This window comes from Mangifera indica, chromosome 7, assembly GCF_011075055.1.
Source record: "Mangifera indica cultivar Alphonso chromosome 7, CATAS_Mindica_2.1, whole genome shotgun sequence".
Taxonomy (NCBI): Eukaryota; Viridiplantae; Streptophyta; class Magnoliopsida; order Sapindales; family Anacardiaceae; genus Mangifera; species Mangifera indica.
In genome coordinates, this window is record NC_058143.1 from 19,043,272 (window position 1) to 19,064,827 (window position 21,556).

General features: G+C 34.4%; 3 protein-coding genes across 7 annotated transcripts; 2 read left to right on the forward strand and 1 right to left on the reverse strand.

The window, feature by feature from the left end:
* Nucleotides 1-1,908: 1,908 nt before the first annotated feature.
* Nucleotides 1,909-6,249, forward strand: LOC123221604 (GTP-binding protein OBGC, chloroplastic). 2 transcript variants are annotated; one of them, XM_044644457.1, is made up of 7 exons: nt 1,909-2,922; nt 3,451-3,724; nt 3,971-4,262; nt 4,422-4,572; nt 5,297-5,405; nt 5,800-5,938; nt 6,033-6,249. In XM_044644457.1, exons 1-6 carry the CDS (start codon nt 1,943-1,945, stop codon nt 5,893-5,895), a joined length of 1,902 nt encoding a protein of 633 aa, XP_044500392.1. In that variant the 5' UTR covers nt 1,909-1,942; the 3' UTR covers nt 5,896-5,938; nt 6,033-6,249. The 2 variants fall into 2 exon arrangements, with proteins under 2 accessions (XP_044500392.1, XP_044500391.1); XM_044644456.1 differs by having other exon boundaries at nt 1,910-2,922; nt 6,015-6,249.
* A 5,147-nt stretch (nt 6,250-11,396) lies between these two features.
* Nucleotides 11,397-12,539, forward strand: LOC123219932 (ethylene-responsive transcription factor ERF086). The gene has a single exon (XM_044641905.1). The coding sequence runs from the start codon at nt 11,522-11,524 to the stop codon at nt 12,491-12,493; it is 972 nt and encodes a 323-aa protein (XP_044497840.1). The 5' UTR covers nt 11,397-11,521; the 3' UTR covers nt 12,494-12,539.
* A 967-nt stretch (nt 12,540-13,506) lies between these two features.
* LOC123221200 (zinc finger CCCH domain-containing protein 58) lies at nt 13,507-20,987 on the reverse strand. Of its 4 annotated transcripts, none has more exons than XR_006503233.1 (8): nt 20,585-20,987; nt 20,311-20,450; nt 19,988-20,053; nt 19,407-19,526; nt 19,004-19,303; nt 18,597-18,914; nt 14,550-15,012; nt 13,507-13,788 (listed from the first exon to the last, which is right to left on the reverse strand). XR_006503233.1 is itself a non-coding variant. In XM_044643963.1 (7 exons), exons 1-7 carry the CDS (start codon nt 20,661-20,663, stop codon nt 14,629-14,631), a joined length of 1,407 nt encoding a protein of 468 aa, XP_044499898.1. In that variant the 5' UTR covers nt 20,664-20,987; the 3' UTR covers nt 13,973-14,628. The 4 variants fall into 4 exon arrangements, 2 of the variants coding, with proteins under 2 accessions (XP_044499898.1, XP_044499900.1); XR_006503232.1 differs by having other exon boundaries at nt 14,012-15,012; XM_044643963.1 differs by lacking the exon at nt 13,507-13,788 and having other exon boundaries at nt 13,973-15,012.
* Nucleotides 20,988-21,556: the final 569 nt, after the last annotated feature.

A 21,556-nucleotide genomic window follows, 5' to 3' on the forward strand; every position in this document is an offset into this window, starting at 1 on the left:
CTTACTCTACTGAGAAACCACCTTTCTTTTCGTCATTTCAGGATCATGTCCATTCATCTATCCATTTCAACGTAAAAAGTCTACCTGTAAAAATAAGCAAGCCAGGTAATAAAAACAAAAGATTGATGCAACAAAACATACCCACAAGTTATCTCTTTTGGAAAACCTATGAAACATGAAATTCTACTAATAGAACAAGATTGAAATGGAATTCACTAGGCTTACAAAGTGTCTAGAGAAATGAAATGGCTTCAACTATTTGACACTCATATTTTTAACATTATTACCAATCTCTTTCATAGATAGATTAAAAGTCTTTTTCTTTATCTAACCATAATGAGACAATATTAATGCATATGTCTAGCATCGAATAAGAGGATCTGCACTTTTCTCAAAGAAGCCCCTCTCTTTCATGAATATTATAATTATATTGGGTAAGAGTGGATTTAAACTTAATTTGAATCTATAAAGGTCAGTGTGTGATCAAAGTTTATTCATTCGATTAACAAATAATATAGTAAAAAAAAAAAAATCACTTGTAAGATAAATTTTGATGCATTCATATTGATAAAATGTCGATTTTGAATTAAGTTTGAGCTAAATTTTTTTATAACATATACTATCAGGCTTAACTCTTTTTATGAACTATATTATAATTGAACATTAAGCTTGTTCTGGTTGGCTATGATTTCACCATAAAAAAAATATTATTCAATCTTATGTTACATAAAGTCATGTAATAATTGACGTAATCTTTTATCATCCACTAATGCAATTATTAACCCTTTGAGAATCTGATTGAGGGCATGATTAACTTAGAAAAATAACTTGGATGGCACATGCTTCAGGTTATTATCTTTTCAAAATGCTATTATTAGTCCACTAATTATGAAGCCATGACTCTAACAATGATAATCGCAAAGACCTTCTTTTTTTATAATAATGATTAGTGCTCTTGTTTATCATAATTAATTATAATTATTAAAAGTGAAATTAGCATTTTGTATGGTTTGGTGTAGGGTTATTGCAAACTATTTGAGTTTAAGTTTAGTGCAAATCGAGTCCAGATTTGATGTTAATTTGGTGAGTTCCACAACTCTATTTAAATAAAATATAATAAACTCAAACTCTTAAGGTTTTAATTCTTACATTTACGTCCTTCAACTCTTAATTTATAATTTGAATATATGAGACCATTATTTAATATTTAAATTATAAAGTTTATATATACATATATGTGTGTGTGTGTATAAAATTAAGATGTTAAAATGTAATTTCTTGGTTAAACTCAAGTTAGTGGTTTTTATCTTAAACTTAATCTCGATCGAAACTCTATCAACTTGATAAAGTCAAACTCAAGCTATAACTTTATATATATATATATATATATGTAATTGATCTAAGCTCAATCCTTGTATTACTCAATTTGGTTCAACTCATTTGTACCCCAAGTTTGGGTTTTGTGTTATTTGGTGATGAAAATAAGGGTAAAAAAGGAAAAGAATTGAGAAAAGATTTTATATTCAATAAAACTATGTATATATATTTTTAAGTATATAAACAAGTATATATATGATATGTGATTATATGATTAAATGATTATAAATTAAAATTAAAATTAAAATAATATTTAATTATATAATAATATATTATATATATTGAAATTGTATGCACATGATATCGTTCATTTGAGTTTTAAAGTTTTACAAATTTTAGGGTTAAATAATTTTGGCAGGATCTCAGATGGAACTGATTGTTCCAATTTTGCAGGTCCAATCCAACTAGACTCGGCCCGTTTTCAAATAAAATAAATCATTTCATTGCGAAAATCAAAACGATACCGTGTAGGGTGACAACAATAAACCTGAACCAAACGACACCGTAGTAGCATTTCTTAATTGCATTATCCAATTGGTGCACTGTGCCGCTTCTCACAAATCGAATGGCTTCGCTTTCGGCAAGCTTCGTATCTCCGATTCAAGTCGTATCTCGCTCGAGAACTCGGAATGAACCAAAACGTGCGAAAAATCTTCCACAGAAAAAGCATAACAATAAGCTCAAATTACGAAGCAATTCTTTCAAAGCCCTTCCGCAGCCACTGCCTGGCGGTCAAGCCACCACTTACACGCGCCTCCCGCCAAAAGACGACTTTTCTGTTGAAATTTCAGAAGAAATCAAGCTCTCAGATTTTGATGTAGCCAAGCTCAATATTGAGAATGATTCTGAAACTGAAATTGAAAATCTCCTAAGCGAAGATGAAGAAGACGAAGAAGAAGAAGAGGAGGAGTTGAATAATAGCTTCGGGATGAATTACAGAAGACTCGATATATTCGAAGGAACCGGGCAATACGATAGTGACGATGAAGAATACGACAGCAAATACGAAGACAGTGGCAAAGTGGTATATGTTGATGATGAGAATGGATATTACGAAGGCGAATTGGATGTGAAAGAGAAGGGAGTTCCTGCCGTTATGCGATGCTTTGACCGAGCGAAGATTTATGTAAAGGCAGGGGATGGTGGAAACGGTGTCGTTGCATTTCGTCGCGAGAAGTATGTGCCTATGGGTGGGCCTTCGGGTGGCGACGGAGGGAGAGGCGGGAACGTATACTTTGAGGTTGATGATTCGGTGAATTCTTTATTACCGTTTCGTAACAGCGTGCATTTTCGGGCCGGTAGAGGGTGCCATGGGCAAGGGCGGATGCAGTTCGGAGCAAAGGGTCAGGACGTGGTGATTAAAGTGGCCCCTGGGACGGTTATTAGAGAGGCTGGAAAGTCAGAGGTGTTATTGGAGTTATTGCAACCTGGACAAAAGGCTTTGTTGTTGCCTGGTGGTAGAGGTGGCAGAGGAAATGCTTCGTTTAAGTCTGGGATGAATAAGGAGCCCAGAATTGCAGAGAACGGGGAAGAAGGTCCCGAAATGTGAGTTCTTCCAACATTTTATATCCTTTGGAATTGCAGCATTTACTTACGCTTGTTGTGATTGTCAATAAGGCGGTGTGTGTGCATATTTTTTTATTTCGGGTAGAGATGCTTATTTTTTTTGCCTCAAATTGCTTTTAAAATTAGTTTGAGTTGATATTTAGGGAGAAATGAGAATTTTGAGCATCTTTTGTGATTTGTGTGCCGAAAGAACTTTATCTTAATAAGGGTTCAACAAGTTATTTGGGTACTTGTATTGAGAAGCTAAGCAGATACTTTATGTTTTTCTAATATGTACTTGCAAATTTTGAGATTAGATGGTTGACTTTTGTCAGGTGTCACAAATAGTAAGGATGAGTGAATTTCAATTTCTCCCCTTTTGGTCTTTTAGTAGTTTGGGGTAGTTGGAGGAGGTTCTTATCAACTGGCCTCCTTCTCCATTCAACACCAAGTTATAGCAGAGCAGTTTACATCTTTGCATGGCCCATTATTCATATGGACATTGGGGATAATGGTATTCTTGATCAGGTGGTTGGAGTTGGAACTGAAGCTGGTGGCAGATGTCGGAATAGTAGGTGCGCCAAATGCTGGGAAAAGCACACTCTTGAGTGTAATAAGTGCTGCTCAGCCAACAATAGCAAATTACCCTTTTACCACTTTGCTTCCCAATCTTGGTGTTGTTTCTTTTGATTATGATTCTACCGTGGTAGTGGCAGATCTGCCTGGTTTACTAGAAGGAGCCCACCGGGGTTTTGGTCTAGGTCACGAGTTTTTACGGCACACTGAGAGGTGTTCTGCCCTGGTATAGAATCTTTGTCATAGCAACAGATACCTCTAATTTAGCTTTATATTATTGAATTGTTGCATACTTGGAATCAATCAAATTGTAGAAGATGGAAAATTCCACAACCAACCTAGCATGCTTGTTATGACAATATAATTGCTAGTTCTTATTGCCATAGCTCTCTGTCACTCTAGTCATTTATTTATATTTCTTTCCAGTTATCTAATTGTAACTAATACAATGTCTGTCTCTTTGGAATCCTAGGTTCATGTTATTGATGGCTCAGGAGAACAACCAGAATTTGAGTTTGATGCAGTTCGTCTTGAGCTAGAATTGTTTAGTCCTGAACTTGCTGAAAAACCTTACGTGGTTGCCTATAACAAAATGGACATTCCGGAAGCATATGAAAAATGGTCTTTGTTTAAGGAAAGGTTACATGCTCGTGGGATTGAACCTTTCTGCATGAGTGCAGTGAAAAGGGAGGGCACCCATGAAGTAATTTGTGCAGCTTATGAACTTTTAAGGAACAGTAAACAAGCCAATAAAGACTTTGAAGGTTAAAATTATTGTTTAATTTTTAAGGCTTTTTTTTTTTTTAATTTTTTATGTTGTTTATTTTGTATTGTCTGCCTAAGTCTATGTTTATTCCAAATAGTTTAATCCTTATAATATGCTGCTTGTATAGTGTTGACTAGTTACATTTTTGATTGTATAGGTCCAGTAAACTTGAACCATGTAGCTGATATGGTACATAAGCAGAGAAGAGCTGCTATCAATGAATTTGAGATCTCTCATGATAGTAGTTCCAATACTTGGCATGTAGTTGGATCTGGCTTGCAACGTTTTGTTCAGATGACAAATTGGCGGTAATATATACTCATATGATCACTGCTATTGTTATTTTACCGAATTTCCTCATTACATTGTTGTATTGTGTTCAGCTGTCTCTCCTATCCTCATTTTTCACGGTGCCCTTATTATGAATGTGGATGGATAAATCAAAGCCCTTGCAGCTAACTTTTTCTTTTTGTAATCTGAGATAATTTCATATTTTTAATTTCCAATTAAGTAGTTGTTTGTGTATTTGGAAAATGTGGACCCAATTCAAATCCTATTGTCATTTTTTTGTTTCTTTGTTTGAACTTCTTCAGTTGTCATATATTTTTTTGGGCATATAAAATACACATACTCTAATATCATCCCACCTAAGACTTCCTATTTTTTACAATAATTTGAAATTTTTAATTCCCCCCACAAACATAAGACATATCTAGCATATTACTCAGGATAAACATTTATGTTTTTTTTTTTTATCCCCTAAATTCACCAATCAAGAATATGCATTTGCATGATAAAATTCTAAGCATTTTATTTTTATGAGATTTCAGTTGAAACAAAAGAGATATATTTCTCTGACTATTGGATGCATTTTTTATACAAAGGCCATATCTGTTGAAAAGTAGCAAATGCAGCTCCTACTAATGTTTTTACTTCCACCAAGCTCTACATCTCGAGAATATGCTTCAAATTCATCATGCATGAATTTTTCCCATCTGGGATTAAGTGCCTTTTTCTTTTCTGTGGAAACAGATATATAGATTCTGAGAAGAGATTCCAACATGTTTTGGAGGCTTGTGGCGTGTACAAATCCCTTATGAAGCTTGGTGTAAAAGAGGGAGACACAGTGATTGTTGGAGAGGTATGTTTTAACGACCATATAATTTGTCATTCACGTTTCCACGTTGTGTTGTATCTCTCCCTAGCTCTAAATATTGTGCTTTAGACCACATTTAAGCCATATGCATGCACATGATCAGGACCACATTTTCAAGACCATGTGTGTTTAGCTAAATGTAGAATCTATTTTTACCCTATTTTTTGGACAGATATGTGATTTAGGAAGGAGTTTGTCCTCATGATATTTGGCATGGTTCTCACATTTGACATGCAAAATAAAAACATGAATAGTTCCAGTTTATAGCCCTGATCTTCTCAGTTATGTTCTTTTCTCTCAGCCCAATACCATGCTGAACTAGGTTAGGTTTTGTGTTTTTATTTAATTGCCATATGTTCCGTTTTGTACTCCCTGCCAGATGGAGATGGTGTGGCATGACTATAATGAGAATTCCGATCCTTCAAAGGTGAAGAAGGGATCAGAACCTTCAATCAGATGGCCCCAGTGGAAGTGACATATCCGTGTTGTCAATACTTGTTCAACACCAGTCATGGCAGGTATCTATATCAAGTTTCAATTTCATTGCTTCAAGTCATTTGCATGCAGCTAGGTTATATGCCACTTTTCATGCAGAAAGAAATTTGCATACAGAGATCTGATCTACAGCTGCTGAAGCATCCAGGATACAATGAGTGGTTTTGGGAGGGATTATATAGAGGTTGGTTTAGAAGAGAGACAGCAGAGACAGATATAACATTAGACGTTTATGTAATATGCAGCCATGTGCCTGTCAAACCTTCACTCAAGGCTGCTCTATGTATTCAACAAATCATCCTCGAGTTTTTTATGGTAAAATCTGATTCCTTCATCATAGTCCCAATGCAAATTAGTGGTTTTATGGATACGCATTCTAAGTCAAAACAACTGGGCTCTAACCAATTTGAATATTTGAGTTTGAGTTGATTTGAATCAAATTTTTATTTAATCAAGTTTGAGTTTTAATTTATTAATTTTTAAATCAATTTTTAATTGACTTTTAAATTCAAATCAATTTTAAGATAAGTTTTATTTAATTTGGTTTGGATTAAATCAAGGCCTGCTTTGTTTTTTATGTCACAATTATATATTACGTATTAGTCTAGATCTAGAAATGTGGAGGTGTGAGCCCAAAATTCGTAAAGCTCCAAAGACAAGCCGTCCAATATGAATCAAACCGTCAGAATTAAATCTTTGACCCACTACTTTGTTCTTACTCTAATAAATCTCAATCTTCTTTCTGATCAACCTCGTATCTTCCTACCAACTGGTTGCCACGTATAGTGGGTCGATCCCTAGAGACGTACTTGTTTTCGTGGTAACAGTATTGACGTGTCGGACCTAACAGATTGAATTGTGTGATTGGCTCATGTGTAATACGTGTCAATTTTCCATTGGGTTCCGAACATAGAGGCAGATTTTGAAGCCCGCTTGTCTTGGCTTTTGCTTGATATGCTCACTTGCCCTGATCTTTCAAGATTTTTTACCCTAAATTTTTTCCAAAAAATGTATTCAGAATTATTCTATGTGGAACCCTTTTGTATGGCTTTCTAATTTATCATGAAGCCTTCTGAATTTTTTTTTTTTTAATTTCAGAATATCATTGATTATACAAGAATTTAAATACTGTGAAATGGGATAATTGAAGTGCATCTATCTATGATTAAAGCCTCAATAAGCATTAATAATTCTTTCTGATAAATTATAATTCTAAGTTAGGTACTATTTTTATAATAATATTATGCATACATATTTATTTTATATATAAATTAGATATACAGATAATATATCATCATGTAATTAAATGTTATTTTATCTTTAATTTAATATCATCTAATCATATAAAAACACATCATATATATATCTAAATTATATATTAAAAATATATATACATAATTTTATTAATTTTTATATATAGTTAAATTAGAGCTAGAGCTAGAGTCTAGAGACAGTCCATTTAATTTCAGCAGAGGATGAATAGGAGAAGAAAATATCAATATGATTTACACAAGAAGATAAGATAAATATATAAACATGTGTTCTTGATGATGACAATGTGATTAGCAGATATCTTATTTTGGTGTAATTATCATGTCCACATACAAAAATTATAATGCCCTATACTACAAAAAAGTTAAACGACATCAATAATAGCAAGCACACTTAATAAAACTACCTCAATTAGGTTTGAATTTTAGGCTTGTTACAAAGCTATATATGAGAAGCACACTAGGGATGGATTCAAGGCTAAAATCTATGTTCCAGTTCAGTTTACATTCTAATAATATCGTTTATATATGTTTTGTCAATATTGATCACACTACTTAAAACATTATTTTTTTTGTCAATTACTTTTTGACATTGTACATCAACTTAAGTTGAGTTTTAAAGAGAGTTATTTAAATTTAGTTTGATTCAAATTAATCCTTAAGTGTATGTTTAATGTGCATGCCCTACGCATATAAAGGGTAGTAGGATAAAATTATCTAGTGGCATGCATGCATGCGACTGTGAAAGAAAAAGTTTAGGTTATTTTCTATCTGGGTTGAGTTTAAAAATTATTATTTAGCAGCAAGAACACATGGTTCATATATGAGCATAATTCTCTAGTGGAATGACACGAGTGTGTTTGACTGCTTGACCTAAAAGGAGCCGAGTCTTTTGATAAATTAATATTTGATCGATAAAGCCACAGCCAGCTCCATTGCTGATCTGGTTAACTCTTTGCCTGCCTTTCGTCAAAGTCCAAGTCTTACGACATGCAGTCGTCTTTTTCCCCTGAATCCCGGATAACCTTTAGAACTTGAAACTTAAAATTTTGATTCTGTTGAATGTGCAGAAATTCTCTTGATGATTTGACCCAAAAACAACCAGTCGCATGTCACCAAAACTTGGAAGAAAATGAAAAAGCAGAAAGAGATTTAGAACTAGGCCCCTACCAAACTTATAGTATGGCCATTTAAATGTAGTTAAAAGCTCCCAATCGATCTATTTAAAAGAAACTGGTAAAAATACTTTTCTGATGAAATCTTTTAGTCTTGAATTCCAGGTCACAACTTTTAAGAAGAAGAGTTTATTGACTCAACTTTCTTCGTTCTCTACAAATGGTAAGCTTCAGCGCCAAGAAAAGCAAGTATATTTTCTTCTTCATTTTGCCCTACTCAAATTAATATATAATTATATGTTTAAGTGGGTAATTAATTGGAGCGGGTTGAATAAAATATTTTCATCTAGAATTCATAACTTCTAATGATTGCACTTCCCTAACAAATTATAGGGATTATATATAAGCATGAATTCAGATCAAGTCAAGCATGATTCGACCAATTTTGAAGAATATGAGCTTGATTTTCAGTTTAATATGTTGAGTGATACTTGAATTATTCTTTTATAGGCTCAATATTGTAGAATGGAGTTTAAACTCGATAAATTTAAAGCAAACCATCATCAGTATAGCAAAAATGACATCATTTTCTTTATATACTAGAATTGTTCTTAAGTTTATTAAATTAAACACCCTTATAACTTGAATTCAAGTTAAATAACGTCATATACTCATGACTTCAGTTTAATTTATAATTATTCATTTCAAACTCAAATAAGTCAGGTTAGCAATCTAACTTGACTCGAACCTATCCTATAATTATATATCGGATTAAGTTTTGGTCGAATTAAGAACATTAATTATGATCCCATGTTCTAAAATAACCATATGTCCATATTTCTTAGATAGGGTCGGTTGGAATGAATCCTGTCTACTTCAAATCTCTTAGTGGAGTAGTCAAGCAAGGCTCATGGATTGTGGAGCAAACTTATGTCATTTCTCAAAAGAAACAAAAACATTATAAATAATAATTATTTATTCCAAAATATATACCATCTGAAGTTTGTTCATCGATTGAGTTTCACTTCATGATATAATTTAGAATTGGGAAAATGCTAAAAACAAGAAACAGGTCGACCCATTTTGATTATGATTATTGTTGCCATTCCCAATACCATTTTAGGCATGTGAGTGTTCATCAAGAAGGAACAAATTTATAATTAAATTATACTAATAATCAATTCAATGTCTCTTAGTGCCCCACTTAGCGCAGCTTCATTTTAATTTATGTTGCTTTACAAAGTGCTTGATTGCCCTTTTGACTGTAGCCTTTTCCACTCACCTCTGGGGATCACAGAGAGACAAAGAACCCATGTTTTCAGATTGGATTTATCTGAATTAGTTCAAAGCAAATTTATATCGAAAAAATTTATTTCAAACTAGAGTTTTTGTTTAATAGTAACAGTTCAAAACATTAGATTTTGATTCAAACTTAAACTAATTTTAAATTCGATTCGAATTAAATCCTCACTTCCTTGATGTTTCTCATATTCCCACATAACATTTACTTGGTCTCTTTGCAAAATATACAAATGATTTATGCATTAATCTTTTATATGTTCATCAACAGTAGAGAGACAAAGCGCCGACTGTGATGATTCCAGTCCAAAAATGAGTCTTAATGATAATTCAACAGAGAGAGTCATAAATGAGAGAAATTAAGTGTATAAACTGACAAAAGAAAGATTAAACTTTGACTTAAGAGGCATTTATAGATTAATATAAAGGGGTACGTCTCTTTCTTCTTTGGCTTCTTGTTACTTTGATTCTGGACACGGGAGCCCTCTTAGAATCATCTTTGTTTTAACCCATTTTAATTCTGCTATTGAAAGAGATAAAGATTAATAAAAGCTTAACTGCTCCCTTTGAAAAATCCTGAAGCAGACAAGTAATTTCTTTGATTTATTTTGCTTAAAACGCGGATTCACATGCGAAATATTTGCTAATTGTCAATGGGATTTTTATTTATATACATATATATATATATATATATATATATATATATATATATGTCTTTTCAAATCTACGTCCGGTCCACTCGAATTGAAATTTTAGTTTAATAGTCCAATTCAAATTTAAGAGCTCATTAATATCATCATCAATATCATCATACCAAAGCTCTTCAACTACACTCTCAGCTAGTTCTTATTTAAACAAGATTTTCCTTCCTCGATCATGACATGATCCATGATCTGTGTTTATTAATTAATTTAAATTAATGTACTAATTAAGTTTGACATTCCTCCTAGCTAGAGCTACAAGGTTCCTTGGAGATTAATATTTATAATGACACTTAAAAACCTCAGTAGCAGAAGGAGCTATAATAATAATAATAATAATAATTATTATTATTATTATTATATAGTGTCAATTTCAGGTTGATTACTGGTAGCTCTCCCACGTGACTTGATCATTTTTTAATTTCATTTATTCTTCCCATGAACCTCACAAGAATGTAGATCGATCAATGCTTGCATTAGTATGATGCGATAATTATCTCATTAAGCCAAGACAACCAATAGTTATGTTTCTGTGAAACCACTTATTAATAAGACCCTTTAAATGTTTAGGATAATACAAGCTCGTAAGTGTTGATTTGATCTAAATTGACTTAATTCAAATTTATCGTTCAATTTAAATAAATCTATTTCAAACTAAAACTTTAACTCAAAAAATAATATTGAAACTAGCTTGTTTGTTTATTCGATTAATGATATTATATATTGTCGACAATAATAATTTGTATTAAGTTGAACAAGTTCAAATTGGTGTTATGAACTCAATTTAAACTCGAGATAACCCTAAATTAAGTTTAATTCGAATTAAATTTATTTTTATTAATATGTTATTATATGATTAGATAATCTGTTTATACAATAAAAATTATTGCCATTTTCATTCTTTTAAGTTATAATTAGAATTGGCTGATTGAAAATGGTAGAATTGAAGGGAGATGAAGTGGATTGAGAATCTAAAATTTTCATTTTGAGAGTTTATTTTTAAAAAATTTGTATGGAGAAGTAGGTGGAAAAGTTTGGACTGGGAATGGCACTTGCATTGTCCTTGATCTTCTCACTCTCTCTGTGTTCAAATCAGAGTCTTTAAAAGACTTACCTATTCTCCCCTACACTTCCTCACACTTCCATTCAAAATCAAAACCTTCTTTCTCCCAAAACTTGTTCATTCGTCTTCATTTCTCTTCACTTCTTAAAACACTTCAATGTCTGCCTCAAAAACCTTTGATAAGCCCTTTCAATTTTACGAACCTATAGGTCATCATGGTCCTCAAATGGGGTTCACAATTCTTCAACGAAACACATCCCCTTCTCAACCCGCCGAGAGAAGAGGCCGGAGAAAGCAAGCTGAGCCAGGAAGGTTTCTTGGCGTGAGGAGACGGCCGTGGGGTCGGTATGCCGCTGAAATTAGAGACCCTAATACGAAAGAAAGGCACTGGCTTGGCACATTTGACACGGCTCATGAAGCGGCTCTTGCTTATGATAGAGCTGCGCTTTCCATCAAAGGCACACAAGCGAGAACCAACTTCATTTATTCATCAGATAGCACTGTTAATCTCCCTTCTCTTCTTTCACCTTTTGATATTCAAGCTCTCTTGACGCCATCATCCACAAATAATGCTGCTGCTAATATTTATAGCCAGACTAAACAATCTACACATCTTCAAAACAACTCAGCTGAAATTTCCAAAAATGAGACTGGTAGTGTTGAAACTCCAGGTGGGTCATTCGATGATTCCAGTTTCTTTTTCTCTACTGATTCTTGTAACTCTGGCTACTTGGGCTGCATTGTTCCCGATAGCTGTTTAAACCCTTCTTCAAATCATCAAACTGGTTCTCTTTCAAATGAACAAAACAACTCTGGGTCAATGAGCTCAAGCTCAAGTGTGCCAACAACAATGGCATCCGAGGCTGGAGATTTCCCTTACTTTGGTGAAGAACTTAATAATGGATTTTGGAGAGATAATAGTCAACAGTCATGGGAGATGATGATGAACTGCGATGAACTCTCATCCATCATCAACAACAACCCTATAATGGTGGAAGACGGCAGTTGCATGGGAAGTTTGTGTTCGATTATGGATAACCCTGGCCATGGATTATTGCCTCAAGTCATGGCTTCTCCTTCAGCTCCTTTTGGTGGTGATGTAGTTGACTTTGGTTATTCACTCCTTTGAGTGATTATTGATTAATTATAAGATTGCATTGAATTGTATTATTTTATGCCTGTTTTCATGCACTTTCTTCTTAATTTATATATCTATCTATCAAAGTGTCTTTAGCTTTTTCTGGCCAGTCATCTCCTTCCTTTTTTGTATGTGAGTAGAACTATGCTTTCATATTTGGTCGAAAGCATTTTTTCGACCTAATTAAACCTAAACTGATCATAGTAAACAAGAGAAACATAGTCGCCCTCCTCCATTTTAACTGCAATTACATGAAAACTTTCCACTTGTGAGCAAGAAGAAAAAACTGAAGGAAGCTGATTCGAAAGGCTCCTTTTAAAGCCAAAAAACTGATGGTCATAGATGGAAGTCTCATTTCGAACTTTGGATTATTATAGGTAGTCTCTCTAAATTTGGCGATTATAGTCTGTGTACTCTCGGACTATGGCTGCATGGATGTCTCTCCTTTTTCGACAACCCTAATCTACCAACCATCCATGCCACAGTAAGAACTAGGTGCCATTGAACAATAATTTTCGCAACCCTTCTCTGATTTTCTTTCACCAAAGTAAATTTTTGGTTTAACAGAAGTCAAAAATGAAAAAGACAAAAAAAATCCACCCTTGTAAAGTTTCATGTTAGACCACATATACTTTTTACTTGAACTGTTGGCTGTAGAAAACGAGCGTGTGGTAATAATAAAACTAGACAATTTTCAAATGAAGCTAATTTAGTTGATTCCCTAAATTAAGGGTGGATCCGAAATCTTAAACAAAAAATCCAACTGGACTTAGGATCAACTCATTTGTCCATTAAATGACTTTGTTCATCTCATTGATAATAATATTCACTCATATAATATACTATTCACTCCGCCACCAATATTCTAGTGATATTGTGCACCATCTCAAATAAGTTCAATCCAAACTCAAACCAACCAAAGACTCGGCTCCTTAATCAGATCCATCCCTAATCTAAATATGGTTGTACTTTCACAACTACTGAACTGTTAGCAGATTTCAAGATTCAACAAAAGTACCTGAAACAGCAAATAAAATAGATTATGAATTGTTGCTTAAGAACATACAATGATACTAACTGAGCGTTGTGGCCCACTATGAACACTTGCAGAGTCTCTTTCAATAAATTCACAGAAACAGATGCGTAACTATTGATATTAATTTGGCATTTCAGCGAAATAAAACCTTGTTGTCCCTGTACTTGTATCTTTTCTTCTCTCTGTCAATGGCAACTTCACCCTCCAACTATCTTTCCATTACAAGAATTGAAATTGAAATTTATCATTACTGCGGATAAGAGTAAAGGTAATCATTATCAGAGTGATTCCATTCATAACAAGCTAAGATATCAACACACAAAAATAATTTGCCATCCCAGAATTCTGCAGATTCATGCAAGTAAATCTCCAGTCCAAAATTAAACTAGAACCCTATAGATGCATATAGATGTCTACCCAAAAAAGATCAAGAATGAAGAGATAAAAAGAGAGAGAGAGAGAATGATTATTACAGAGTCAAGAGTGATTTTCCATATATTTGTATAGGATAATAAATTTATTGCCATGTCTTGCATTATCTAAATCCCATATAAGGTAGCATGGTGATGCTTCCTTTTGAGTCTCTTTAATCCTTTTGATACCTTCAAATTCCTTTCTATGATGAATTGGAAGCTTGTTCCTGAACTTAAGAAGAAATCTAAAAAAGATAGCATGAACACACTGATCGATGTAAAGGAAAAATGCTGTGGGTCGGATCTTTTGCGTTCCGAAAAAGGTTGGAGCATAAATAAACATAACTCCAAAAATCGGAGGGGAAAACACAGACTTCCCTAATGGAACAGAAGATTCTTCCGTGGTTATTCAAAAGCAAGGTGTAAAGGCTATTGGGTTTTGCTTAAGCTCTGAGGTTTGGCCATGGCTTATTCAAGATAAAAAGGGCCGGCCATATAAGAGATTATATGAACACAGAGATAATCAGAGCTGATGGGGGCTAGACCTGAGTTGTGAAACCATAACAGAGAAATGAAGCCTCCTATTTTAACAACTTACAGAAAAAATAAGATTTGGTTCATGATTTTGATCAAAAAGAGGAATGAAGAAGAGCCTTTCTTCTTGCTTAGTTTGATGTTTAAGTCTCAGTGCTGCTGCTGCTGCCAGCAGTTGAAGAGCCAGAACTCTGCCCAGATTGTTGTGAGGTTGAATGAGGAATGGGTCCACTCTTTGAAAATATTGAACCCACTGGTCCACTAGTTGAGCTAATTGTTGAAGACATTCTTGTTGAAACAGGCTCCTTGCTGGATCCTGAAACAAGTTCTGGCCGCAAGTCTGATGACGAGAATGACGGGGCTAAGGTACCAATTGAAGAGCCCACAGGGTAGGGTGCGACCGGCATGTCAGCTAGAGAAGATGCAGATGGGCTGTAGCTTAGTGCTCCCATTGGATGATCAAATTTGCAATCACGCCCAAACTTGCATACTCCACGTTGCGTATAATGAGTGCAAGGAGGGGCACCCTGATAATCAGAGGGGAAAAATAGAGAGAGGAAAAAGAGAGAGAAAAGAAAGAAATATCAGATACAAAACAACTTTATCTAGGTCGCAAATATAGTAAACCAGATGCATGATTTTATGAATGACTGTAGTTTTGAAAGCCCACATTGACAAATGACAGCACAATATAAGTCCTCTAATCACTTTCCTCAATGACAAATATCAACAAGCTTTTACAGAACAAAGCAGAAACTTGTATTGCATTAATAACTTTTAGATAGCATGCTTCAACAAACATGTCATGATCTGCTTTGAGACAATTGTCTATATGTTTGCACATCCAGAGGCACCAGAAAATTTATATTTCCATGTTTACCTTACACAAGGGATAGAATTGAAAGAAAGAGAACTCAAAAGATTGAGAAGAAGAAATCAGCTTTGAAGTGGACCAATATGAGATATGAAATCAAATAATTACTACAGATAAATGGTAATTTGAAAGCAGACAAGTCACAAGTAGTAAGAAGAACGAAAATTAGGAATGAATAGATGATAGAACCAGAGTAACATCATAAAGAAAAGTAAGACAGGTTAGCAAAAAACATGACAAACATCATTCAAACCAAACCACATATGACAAGCAGAAGATCTTGAATGGCAAATGGTAGGAAATTATAACTTTAAGGCTTGACAGCTTTCCGCCAGTCCATAAGAATTAGTACCCCTTCAGTCTCCCCAATATATGCATTACAAAATCAACTAAACCTAAATCTACTGTTCCCACTAAGCAGCTCAAAATTAATAAAAACACAGCTATATTTAATGTCAACATTTTAACTCGTCATATTTCAGAATGTTGTAAATATAGAAAACAAGGAGTACGCCCTTAAAATAAATAGGCCCATATAAAAGAATTATATCTTTTGCAAATGATGAAGAAATGAACAGATGATATATTCTGTGCATGGAAGACACCATGATGAATGTGAATGAAGAATATGAAGCAGGAATTAACTTAAGTATAAACAATAAGATGGCACTAACAGTAGACATGACTGGACCTGTGAACCAATCCAAAACAGAGACACTAGGTTCAGTAAAAAGATCATTGAACAAATTTCTGTCACTGAATCTTATGTCTATTTCGTGATGAATTCTCAAATTTATGAATTTCTTAGACATCCTAGCATCCCACAATACAGCCTACAATTTCAACCTAAAAGATCGACAGGACTGAGCAGTGAAATATTTTAAATAAAACTATTTTGGCCTTATTTATGCGATCAGAATAAAACAGCAATCTTATTAATATTACCAATTAATTGCTCAACCTTTGTCCTCACCTGGATATGTTTAATATCAAGAGCATTGAGAGAGGAAGGAGGATGAAACATCTTTCTTGCAGGAGCTTAACTCCAGTTCAAGCATACAAGAGATAATATAGAGGGAACCATATTCATTATCAAAATCTAAAAAATCTTACGGTGAACTAATTTGACCATAAACTAGCAATATTCATTTACATGTACAATAGATTAACATACCAAAATCAAGAACTGTCATAATTCTCATTCCACATATTATACTCTCAATGTTTCTTGCATTAACTTTAGGATCAAATAAATTTCTTCAAATTTTACTGCAGAAAATTAGGGTGCCAACTTTTGTCCATATGCATCTATCTATCAAAAAAATTAGAGAAAGTAAAGCTGTCAAAGATGATAAATTGTTAAACAGAAGAAGAAAAAAGTTCAAAAGGATCACACTTATGATGGACAGAAAAACATAATAAATATACGCAAGTAATTTAATTCATAACAAAATTGTCAATCAGCACAAGGATATTTTATATATTAGGTTGGCAAGCAAAGGAAACAGGCTCATATTTTTCTTAAGTCAAGAATGAGTGCACATATTTCTTTCCAAAAAAGCGTTTGCTGAGTCAACTATTCATAAGTATCTAATTATATTCATGATCCAACCTGGGAAAACAAGGTTAGTAAGCATATTGTGAGCAAACTTGAAGAAGAATATGTAACATTTAAGTCTTCAAAAATGGTCGTATTTACAAGGTTAATCCTTACCCTTCTAAAAGTCCTTTGATTTACTCTAATGGCTAAGCAAATATGAGAAAACAGAAGGCAAAAGGTTTTTAAGAGAGTTTACATAATTATTACTCTGATAGGAAACATCGAAATCAACAAATGAATCAAAAGAAATGCATAAAATTGGGGAACCAGTAGTCCGTAAAACAAAACTGTAAACCAAACAGGAATGCATAAAGTTAAGCCACTATGGATTTCAAATCTCTAAGACTGACCCAAAAAAATAAGTAAACTCCACTTTCTTTGAAACAGCAGGGTTTGCTTTATTAATTGATTCCTAAAAATAAGACAACCATATTAGTATAGGTTTTAAGCCTTGCCATATTGTATCCTAATCCAATTGAACGAGAAGGATAAGTAACTAGGTAAGAAGAAAAGTTCCAAAATTCTAGATTCAGACACATCCCACCTACGCCACATGTACCATCACAAGTAAATTATGTTTGTTCAACTTTAAGGCCAGAGTCCAGCGGTGACTACTAAACAATACAAATCTCAAAGCTTAATCCCCATAAGCTAAAAAGAGTTGGCTCAAAAATATACACTTAATCATAATTCAAAGGGAACAGCAAAATAATTATCTGGCTGAGTTCTCTCCCAGAAACAGCAGAAAACAAAAAATTTAGATAATTTGTTATATCAGTTCCCTTGTAACAATCGTTCAATCCAATAAGCCCAGTCTATTTGTCCTTCAACTTCCCATATCAACAGTGGAAGCCAATCTCTTTGCATTCTTCAAGTAACTCACAGTGAACTCTTAAGCAAAACAAGAAGAGAGGAAAATCTATCAATGAATGACAGAGCTTTGTGCTTGCGCACCCTAACATGAACTCTAGGTTTAATGCAACAAGAAAACCTTGTGTTTGAGGAAACTTCCAATAAACTCAAGGAGTTAACAATGACATAAATGTTTCTTTCTTATGAGAACCTTACAACATTATAATGAGAAACAAATTTTATTTTCTGAAAAAAAAAAGAAAACCAATTAACATACATATTAAGTATATGTAGTAATTGTTAACACACAGAAAAGAGAATACACCAGGATGAAAAATAATTCATCAAGGAAAATATATATACCCAAAAAACTTGGGGGGGGGGGGGGGGGGGGGGGGGGGGGGGTGGTGTGAAGAAAAAAGCATGTGGATCCAGTAAAATTACAAGGATATGATGTCAACAGGGCCAGGCTTGAGTTTTAGGAACAGATAAATTTGGGCTATGCAAGTTATGTGACTTATATGCTCTGGCAGGCACCAAAGATCGGAAGCACATACAGGAAGGCTTGATAGCACTAATTAAGAATCTGCCATGTATTACATTGTGTAGCCCTTTCTTACCAATCATACTATTACAATTGCAAAAGTTGTTAACTAATTTTAAAAAATCATAGTAAAAGATATAGACAAAATAGGACAAATCAAGGTTTTGAAAAATATTAAAGAAATACTTTGTTCTATGATATAAAACATGATAATGCAAAGGAGTTGAAAAATAGTGCTTACTGGACGTAAAGGAAGACCCACGGGGCTGAGGTTGACATCAGTTTTTGATACAGTCATTTCTCGAGGATGATGATATTTACATGAGGATCCAAATTTACACTCCCCAGTTTTCTTGTAATATTGACAGTCTGGTTGCCCAGGTCTCTCTGGAAATGAGTGCTCCTTCTGGCTACTGCTTGAAGGACCAACTGTAGAAGGTATTGTTCGATAAGCTCCAGTATAGGCAGGTGCTGAAGCAGAGAGAGGGGTCATCCCATAAATTGAGCTTGATGCAGGAGTGGGTTGAGTGCCAGGAGGGGCAACTGGGTTCATGGGTGTCTGCAGCAAGGAGCAGCAACAGCTTAAGATAAATTGTATAGACAACATGATGCAGAAGATGGAGTGAATGACACTTCACATCTGCCTACCGGGTAAGGACTCCAACTTTGATAGGGAACCATGCCTGGGGAAACCAGCACAGTACCATAAGGGCCTCCATAAGGGCCTTGCCCATATGGGCTTGGCAACAGAGGAGGCCTTGCAACTACAAAGGGATACTGTTGAGCTGAAGGAACAGATGGCGATTGCACAGGTGGATATACAGTGGGTGGAGGTACTGGAGTAGGCACAGGTGTAACTTGAGAAGCTGGCTGTGGATGATGGAATTTACATGTTGTACCAAACTTACACTGCCCAGTTTTCATATAATACGAACACTCTTTTTCATCCTGTTTATTAAAACACCCAGCTTTTCAACCTTGTAATTATGAAATATATATATATGAACTAATAGAATTTTGGAAAGTGAAATATCAATTAAAATATACAAACCGGACGTAATGGGTAACCATGATAATTTAGGGTCACATGAGTGACAGAACCAGCTCCTTGTCTAGGATGGTGGTATTTACACGATGGACCAAATTTACATGTTCCAGTCCTCATATAGTACTGCAAATTGAATATAAATAACAAAAATCAGTTGAATCACAACTTCCTCAAACTGTCGAACAGAGAAAACACAGCAGCAACTAAAACCGTAAGTCAGTGTTTAACTACTCCATCCGAAAATTGATATGCTAAATATTACTAACATTTAGCTATGCATGTCAAATAATCAAACAACAGTTAAACAAAATACTGAATTGTATGACTCTGGCAATCTCAATATACAGGAGAACATCAATGCATGAACTATGATCACATGTGTCACAATCACACAGCATGTGCTGTACTCTTTTCTACAAGTTTCATCAGAAAGTAAATTTGTGCAGCAAATTGAGGCGGATATAGAATTATTCCAACTCTAATCACGTAGTACATAGATGAAGCAAACAATACTTTCTATGAAAAGAATCAAACTCATGTACATTGTCTGCAATCAACCACCTCCACAAGAACCAATTCAGTACCTTACACAAGGGCTCGTCCACTCGCTCTGGATACTCTCCTGCACCGGCTCTTGCAGCTCCCATAACCTACCAAAACCAATAATCACCACTTTCTCAGTTACTGATCGACAGGACAAATCACACAGTCACAATCAGATCAATTTCCAATCATCATAATCTCGATCATGCAACTTCAAATAACAAAATGCAATTAAACTTACCAAACTTGACAAGATCAAAACAGAATGAACGGTGCAAAACACATGATCACATTCTAAAAATCAATCAAAACCCTACAGTTCATTAAGCCCTAAGAAAAAATAGAGAACTAAAAATAAAATTACCCCGCCCCGGTCACGTGGATGATTGAACCGACACCTAGGCCCATACCCGCAAAACCCGGTCTTCAAGTAGTGACTACAATCGGCCTCGTCAGGCCGCTCCGGGTACGATCCCACAGCGACTCCCAACTGCCACATAGACTCTAACACATTTCCGCAATAAGAAAATCAAACTCAAGATCACATAAAACAGAAATCGCATTCAACATTTAATCATAATAACAAAATTGAAATGCGGATATGAAATAATAATAAACACGATTGTAATATAAAATACCTTCGAGTCCGGTTTCGGGTCTCCATTCAGGTGACGGATCGGACTGTGAACCTTCACTGACCCGACCGTACCGCTCCATAAGATGTGCGGACGGAGAACCGGACCAAGCAGACAAATAACCGGAGAAGAGAATCCCGAATGTATGTACAATGAGAGACCCCGATCGAATCGGACAGGACTGTTTGGTTGGGTTTTTTGTGTCTGTGTTTATGCGTGTGCTTCAAATTTGCTTCTTGAATTTACACAAAACACTTCAAAACACAACACAACAGAAACACAAGCAGTTTTTATGCTTCTGTTTGGTTTGGGTCTTCGGACTTTCTCTCTCTACTTTCAACACTCCCTCTTCAGTTTCAGTTATTCAAAGCGATCTTTAATTTATTTCTGTGTGTGTTTTTATGTAATAAATTTTATTTTTTTAGTTTTAGGGTTGTGTAAGTGTTGGTTCATATACGCGCCAAATAGACGTCAAATTACCGGGAATACTGTGAGTGGAAGTGTTAGAATGACGGAAATGTCCTTCAGTTGATGCATGTGATTGGATGATTAATTTTGTGACGAATTTGTCCTGGAGTTGAAGGGTTATTTACGAAAAATGTAGTATAGTGGCTGCTGGTGCAGGTAAAGGTAATGTTGCCGGGCAGAAAGAGGAGAGGACGAAGTGAAAAGATAGGTGAAGATTAGCGCTACGTGGCATCACGGGAGGGTCTTGCATAAAAGTGGTAAATAGTGCAAAGTTGAACTATATTTTTGAAACATTTTGCATAATTTACTAAAATAAATATACAAATTCATTTATTTATCATATAAAATTATATAATTAAATAAAATAGTCAAAACTCAAAGGTAGATAATAAAAAAATAAATACATAATTTATATCTATCATTATATAATTAAATAATTTTAAATTAAAATAAAATAATATTCAATCAGGTAATGATACATATAGATATGTATCTATTTATATACTC

What these genes read in the sequence shown, in the direction of transcription:
- LOC123221200 (XM_044643963.1), bottom strand. Translation starts at nt 20,663, where the DNA reads ATGGAGCGGTACGGTCGGGTCAGTGAAGGTTCACAGTCCGATCCGTCA. An exon ending in TGGACGAGCCCTTGTGTAAG is followed by an intron (nt 19,527 to 19,987) that starts GTACTGAATTGG and finishes TTCAATTTGCAG; the next exon opens with TACTATATGAGGACTGGAAC. An exon ending in ATGGTTACCCATTACGTCCG is followed by an intron (nt 19,304 to 19,406) that starts GTTTGTATATTT and finishes TTTAATAAACAG; the next exon opens with GATGAAAAAGAGTGTTCGTA.
- LOC123219932 (XM_044641905.1), top strand. Translation starts at nt 11,522, where the DNA reads ATGTCTGCCTCAAAAACCTTTGATAAGCCCTTTCAATTTTACGAACCT.
- LOC123221604 (XM_044644457.1), top strand. Translation starts at nt 1,943, where the DNA reads ATGGCTTCGCTTTCGGCAAGCTTCGTATCTCCGATTCAAGTCGTATCT. An exon ending in GGGGAAGAAGGTCCCGAAAT is followed by an intron (nt 2,923 to 3,450) that starts GTGAGTTCTTCC and finishes ATTCTTGATCAG; the next exon opens with GTGGTTGGAGTTGGAACTGA. An exon ending in CTGAGAGGTGTTCTGCCCTG is followed by an intron (nt 3,725 to 3,970) that starts GTATAGAATCTT and finishes TTGGAATCCTAG; the next exon opens with GTTCATGTTATTGATGGCTC.